The sequence below is a fragment of the Octopus bimaculoides genome, chromosome 8 (assembly GCF_001194135.2).
Source record: "Octopus bimaculoides isolate UCB-OBI-ISO-001 chromosome 8, ASM119413v2, whole genome shotgun sequence".
Taxonomy (NCBI): domain Eukaryota; kingdom Metazoa; phylum Mollusca; class Cephalopoda; order Octopoda; family Octopodidae; genus Octopus; species Octopus bimaculoides.
This window is the reverse complement of record NC_068988.1, coordinates 20,673,573-20,680,917: the sequence shown is the minus strand read 5'-3', so window position 1 is coordinate 20,680,917 and position 7,345 is coordinate 20,673,573. Positions and strand designations below refer to the sequence as shown.

The 7,345-nt window shown below is 37.7% G+C and overlaps 1 protein-coding gene across 3 annotated transcripts in view; it reads left to right on the top strand.

Moving 5' to 3' along the window:
• LOC106872032 (tyrosine-protein kinase Abl) overlaps positions 1–7,345 on the top strand; it is a 341,811-nt gene that overhangs the window by 307,618 nt on the left and 26,848 nt on the right. For all 3 annotated transcript variants that reach the window (XM_014918872.2, XM_052969985.1, XM_014918885.2), the window contains exon 6: positions 2,006–2,090. In XM_014918872.2, the coding sequence (XP_014774358.1) occupies positions 2,006–2,090 (85 nt within the window). The remainder of the gene's footprint in view (positions 1–2,005; positions 2,091–7,345) is intronic.

Genomic DNA, 7,345 nt, shown 5'->3' with positions numbered 1-7,345 from the left:
AAAATAGAGCAAATTAAAAAAAAAAAAAATACAAATTTCAAAATTCGTTGAAATTCATTTTGATATTTCCGTTTTGAAAATCTGAAAATTTTAAAAATTAATATAATGATGTGAAATAGTCAGTTATAGCAGACTACTGATGTAGAACCAAAAAGTTTAATTAAGCCATAGATTATAATACTATATCTGTTTTGGCTTGCAATTTTCAAGTTTAGCCAGCCTCTTCAGATGGTAGATCTATTTTGATCTATGTTAAACAGCATTAATTTTTCTAGTGGTTTTGATGTTAGAGATCCTGATCTTGTCAAATTACATATTCTAACTACCGAGATATTTTTAAAATGGAAGAATCAATCACGCTGGACTGGCTCCCGTGCAGGTGGCACGTAAAAAACACCTTTTTGAGCATGGCCGTTGCCAGTACCGCCTGACTGACCTTCATGCCGGTGGCACATAAAAGCACCCACTACACTCTCGGAGTGGTTGGCGTTAGGAAGGGCATCCAGCTGTAGAAACTCTGCCAGATCAGATGGGAGCCTGGTGCAGCCTTCTGGTTTGCCAGTCCTCAGTCAAATCGTCCAACCCATGCCAGCATGAAAAGCGGATGTTAAACGATCATGATGATGTGGCTGTTGGCTCCATACCAATTTGTCAGGGGCCACTAATAGCCACAAATTTTCCAAGCAGATGCACAGTGAGTTTGAGTGAGAAGAACGAGGAGTCCATCACTCCTAGACTGGTCTTACCTTATTGTGTACTTGTTCTTGAGTATTTATGTTGCTGTACTATTATTTGATATTTGTTGACCCAGTGCTAACTTCACTTATTCTTTTAACACAATCGTGTTTCTGTTCTACTGGGATTCTGGTAACACTCCTCATCAGGCTAGCCTGATGAGGTTGCTGGTTTAGGTGGCAATTACCAATCAGGTAACTAGTTACATAGTGATATATGTGTCCTTTGCATAGGCGTAGGAGTGGCTGTGTGGTAAGTAGCTTGCTTACAAACCACATAGTTCCGGGTTCAGTCCCACTGTGTGGCATCTTGGGCAAGTGTCTTTTACTATAGCCTTGAGCCAACCAAAGCCTTGTGAGTGGATTTGGTAGACGGAAACTGAAAGAAGCCCGTCGTATATATATATATATATATATATATATATATATATATATATGTATGTGTGTGTATATGTTTGTGTGTCTGTGTTTGTCCCCCCAACGTTGCTTGACAACCGATGCTGGTGTGCTTACGTCCCCGTAACTTAGCGGTTCGGCAAAAGAGACCGATAGAATAAGTACTAGGCTTACAAGGAATAAGTCCTGGGGTCGATTTGCTCGACTAAAGGCGGTGCTCCAGCATGGCCACAGTCAAATGACTGAAACAAGTAAAAGAGTAAGAGTATAACTGTGATGACTCTTTCAAAATGTAGTTGTTTTAGCTTCGTCACATGACCTCAAATTAAATCATTTGCTAAACAAGTACAGCTCCCGTGATCATCATCATCATTTAGCATCCATTTTTCATGCTGGCATTGGTGGGGTGGTGTGACAGGATCATGCAAGCTGCAGTGCTGTGTCAAACTCCAATGTCAGCTTTGAGATAATTTCTATGGCTGGATGCCCTTCCTAACTCCAACTCCTTTATAGTATGTACAGGGTGCTTTTTTTCATGCCTCGGACACCAGTGAGGTTACCAAGTAACTTGCAAGACGGAAAATGAACAGGTAAAAGCTCCCTTGTTTAAGGGGAAGGCCTAATATTTAACAGTGGTGATGGCTTTATGTCAGGCATTGAGAGTCCAGAGGGACAAACACAGATGTTATACTATAGAGCAGATACATGGCTACCCCACATTATATGTAACTTTAAAAAAAAATAATTCAAAAGTGGACTTGTAATGCAAACAGTCTTTGAAATTTTCAGTGTTTTTGCCCGAGAAATTTATTATGAAACAAGATTTGTGAGAATTTGATTTTAATATTCTGTTTCATGTTTGTTTTGTGTTGTAGGAAGATACCATGGCTTTAAAAGACTTTCTTGAAGAAGCTGCCATCATGAAAGAAATGAAGCATCCAAATTTAGTCCAATTATTAGGTAACTAAGCAGTCTTCATATTATTCTTTGTTGATGTCATTGTTTTGATCAGTGGTCCTCAACCAGGGTCCATATGGCCCTCTGGGTGTCCATATAAGATTTTGTTGTTAGAATTTATGTGTAATAAATTTGTTAGACTTCTACGATACATAAAATATTTTATTTTGCACAATTCCTAATAATATTTAATTACCAAAATATTGAATGGCTATGGGTGTCCATCTGAGTTTAAGATAGGAAGCAAAGGGGTCTATAAGCAAAAAATGGTTGAGAACCACTGGTTTAGATCTAAGTCAGCCCTGATCAGGTAGATCTTTGATCAAAGTTATTCCATCAATACAATCTTATCTTTTTTTTTTTTTTTTTTCAGGCATACTGTATCTAGGATTACATTATCCAATGCATCCTTTTTTAGAGTGTGATTTGAGGGATATTTATTTGCTATTTCTAGCATAGAGGCTCCTTTGTTGGTTTGTTGTTATTGGTATTGTTGATGCAATAGTGATGCTGTGTTTCGAGGTTAATGTTATTAATCTGGTTCAGACTTTAATGATCTTTTCTACTACAAGCCCTCATCATCATCATCATTGTCGTTTAACGTCCGCTTTCCATGCTAACATAGGTTGGACGATTTGACTGAGGGCTGGTGAAACCAGATGGCTACACCAGGCTCCAATCTGATTTGGCAGAGTTTCTACAGCTGGATTCCCTTCCTAACACCAACCACTCCAAGAGTGTAGTGGGTGCTTTTACATGCCACCAGCACGAAGGCCAGTCGCCGGCAACGGCCACGCTCAAAATGGTGTATTTTACTTGCCACCTGCACAGGAGCCAGGGGCACTACATCTGAAATTTCAGTGGGGAGGGAGCTAGTTGATTATATCAACTCCAATGCTCAACTGGGACTTATTTCATTCACCTTGGTGAAATTTGAACTTAGAATATGAAGCCGGAAGAAATGCCTCTAAGCATTTTGTCTGGCATGCTAACGGTTCTTAATTATAATAATAACAAGAGCAGTCAGAGAGCGCAAACCTCTGCCAAGGCAACACCAATGTCCCTGTAGTTATAGGTGCATTAGGAACTATCCCTAAAGATTTGAACAGATGGATAGAGGAAATAAGCATAAAACTTAGTTTAGTGCAGCTTCAAAAAACAGTGTTATTAGGGAAAGCTAGGATTCTTTGGAAGTTTTTTGGCATCTGACATTACTTGTTGTAGCCTAATATTAGGAATTTTTCTTTTACAACAGTTTAATCTGTTGTGCATATATGAAATAATAATAATAATAACAATAATAATAATGATGTGAGGTTTGATATAGGTATAGCCTCTTATTTCTTTCTTGCTTTGTAACTTCTGCCATCCTACTGTATTCTGTCTGCCCCTTATTTTCATTGCATCTCTAATAATCCTTGGTTATATTTGTATGCCAGGGAACTGCTAAACGGGGCTGGTTTTGCCTGTATACTCTCACCATTGTAGCTTGTGACATTCCCCCCTCCTCCCCCAAGTAATAACTGCTAAATATAGTCAGTTTAATATGTACTTTCTCACCACAGTACCTTTCTGCTACATCTTTAATAACCGTTGATAGTAACTCCACTGAATACAATGATTAACCGACATCTCAATGCTTGCTGTAGTATTTCTCTTTTTTTTTTTCTCATCAATGCGTTCAGTTCAATTTATTCAAATATGTGTAACATCAGTTTCCATGCTAACGGATGATTAAATGTTTTATTTCCTCTCTGATCTACTCTGTTTCACACACAAACACTCACACACACGTGTGATTTAAGAGAATTGCATTTTTCAATGGAGCTATTGTAGAAAACCATTCATCTTGCAGGTAGCATAGCATTGTGTACCACACAACTCAGACATGTCAAGTCAGTTAATTGTGCTAGACTATATAGACAGTTTCTTTCCCGTTCCCAGCATCTTTTAGAATCTATCTTCTGCTTCCAGGTCTCCTTGACATAATGTTGGAGATGAGGGTAGTCTGTTCTTTTTTTTTTTGTTTCTGTTTTTGGATTAGTTTTTTTATTTTGCTTTTGTTACCATTTTCGAAATTCTGATAAAACTGTACTGCATTTCTGCTTCTGATATCATCTCTCACTCTACTATTGCTTTAATTAATTTTAATGATAGTAATTAAGTAATTAATAAGAGACGATAATAACAATAATGGTAGTAATTAATAATAATAATGATGGTAATGATAATGATTTCTAGCAACTGCACAAAGCCATGAATATTGCGAGAGAGAAATATATGTATTTGATAATATCAGCCTCCACTTCTGTCCCCAGTATTTAACTGGTACTTATTCTATCAACTTGCAGAGAGATATAATCAAATTAGTTGTCTCTCTACTTGTACTTATTTACTGACTCCGGGTAGATTAACGGCAAAAGACTGGGTGTGATGTGAACACATGTAAAGGGACATAACTAAATACTGCAAAGCGTTTTGTTCAGTTCTTTGCTGTGTCTGTCAATTCACAACCTTAATAATAATAATAATAATAATAATAATAATAATAACAATAATAATAATCTTTTCTGCTGTAGGCACAAGGCCCAAACTTTTGGGGGAGGGGGCCAGTAGATTAGATCGACCCCAATATGCAACTGGTACTTAATTTATCAACCCTGAAAGGATGAAAAGCAAAGTCGACCTCGGTGAAATTTGAACTCAGAACGTACAGACAGACAAAATACTGCTAAGCATTTTGCCTGGTGTGCTAATGTTTCTGCCAGCTCAGACAACAGCAACAGCCTTAACAACAGCAACAACAACAATAATAATCATGATGATGATGAACTTTCTTAAATTAGTACTGTACTCAAATTTTTGATGTCATAAATGACCCAGTACAATCTCTGGTACTTATTTCTTTTTTAAACTTACAGACAGCATTTGAACATAAGAGAATGCAATTACCGTATCTACTTCTGTATAATACCCACTTGTGTATTATATGCAGACTGAGCTACAGGTTATGTCTGGAAAAAATATCTTGTAATATGTCCTGACTTTTCTTCAGTATTACGATGCATGGAAATATATAAAAAAAAAATTAGTTAGATTTATTATAATTGCTATATAAATACATTGGGAAAGTTCACATATCCTGAAAGTGACCTTTGAACTTCACCAATGTGTGTCCTGAATTGTGAAGTCAATATTGTGGAAATTGTACATAAGTGTTATTGATGTACATGTTCAGTGTTGTTTACTGAAAATCATTTTATTTTCTGGCTTTGGGTCAAAGAAAAAACAACAATGAAATCAGTAAAAGAATTACATTTAAAATTATCATCAGGCATGGCTGTGTGGTAAGAAGCTTGTTTCTCAACCACCTGGTTCTGGGTTCAGTCCCATTATGTGGCACGTTAGGCAAGTGTCTTCTGTATCCCTGAGCTGTTCAAAGCCTTGCAAGCGCATTTAGTAGATGGAAATAATAATACTGATAATAATTGCTACAAATTTTGGCATAAGGCCAGCAATTTTAGGAGTGCAGCAAGTTGAATTATATTGACGCCCTGGGTTAATATTGTACTGAATATTTTATTGACCCTGTAAGGCTGAAAAATGAAGTTGATCTCAGAGGTATTTGAACTCAGAATGTAAAGAGAGACAAAATACCACCGAGACTGGTGAAATACTGCTAAGCATTTCGCTTGGTGTGCTAATGACTCTTCCAACCTGCTGCCTTAGTAATAATGATAATTATAATAATCCCTTCTACTAAAGGCACAAGGCCTGAAATTTTGGGGGAGGGGTCTAGTCAATTACCGCAACCCCAGTGTTTCATCGGTACTTAATTTATCGGTCCCCGAAAGGATCAAAGGCAAAGTTGACATTGGATTCATTTCATATAATTGTTGTTGTTGGCACTCCGTCGCTTACGACGTCGAGGGTTCCAGTTGATCCTATCAACGGAACAACCTGCTCGTGAAATTAACATGCAAGTGGCTGAGCACTCCACAGACATGTGTACCCATAACGTAGTTCTCAGGGATATTCAGCGTGACACAATGTGACAAGGCTGACCCTTTGAATTACAGGCACAACAGAAACAGGAAATAAGAGTGAGAGAAAGTTGTGGTGAAAGAGTACAGTAGGGCTCGCCACCATCCCCTGCCGGAGCCTCGTGGAGCTTTAGGTGTTTTCGTTCAATAAACACTCACAACGCCCGGTCTGGGAATCGAAACCGTGATCCTATGACCGCGAGTCCGCTGCCCTAACCACTGGGCCATTGCGCCTCCACATTTCATATAATAATTATAATATAATAACTAAATGCCCCGATGCAGTACCAGGCAGTGGCTCTCGTGGCTTCTGCTCTTAACTGATAGGAAGTGTTTAACATGTACATATTTCGTCTTGGTGTGAAAATTGGGTTACAGCAAATATTCTGGTTGTGATGCACGTGCTTGGTGTACCCTTATCGGTCGGGTAGTTAGGATAGATATATTGGTCTTCGTATATTTGTACCCCTCTGTCACTTTGATGGCATGTGCTCTGCTCTCTCACTCAATAATGATACTACTACTACTACTACTACTACTACTACCACCACCACCACCACCACCACCACCAATAATAATAATGATAATAATAATAGTAATAATAATAATATATTGTTGTTATTATTATTATTGTTGTTGTTATTATTATTATTATTATTATTATTATTATTATTATTATTATTGCAACAGCAACAACTATTACATGCTATTATTATTAGCAGTCTTGAGTCTTGGTGATGACATGTCTCCTCAAATCTCAAGGGTCTTTCTTAGGATTCTTGCAGGATACAGGATTGCTCTTTTCTGTAAGCTGACGATGCAAGTCTCAATCCCAACATCCTTCAGTCTCTTAGGTAGCAGTTTCGACATTGTGCCAAGCGCATCGTTACCACAGGACTAGTGCTTCAACTACTATGGTCCAACCCATGCTAGCATGGAAAACGGATGTTAAATGATGATGATGATGATGGTGATGATTTCTTTGCAGTACTAGTTGTATATTGTTCTGTCATTGCATAAGGGATTATTCAAGTGAATCTCGTCCTCTTTGCGCTGCTAGGTTTTTGTTTTTCCTTCAATATCTCTATATTTCTGTCTTGTCTTTTAAAACCATATGCAGGAAGTTAGCGTCTGTAATAGGTTCCTCCTAGATTAATTTCATTGGAACCTTAAGGAGTGATATGATGATGATGATGATGATGATGATGATGATGA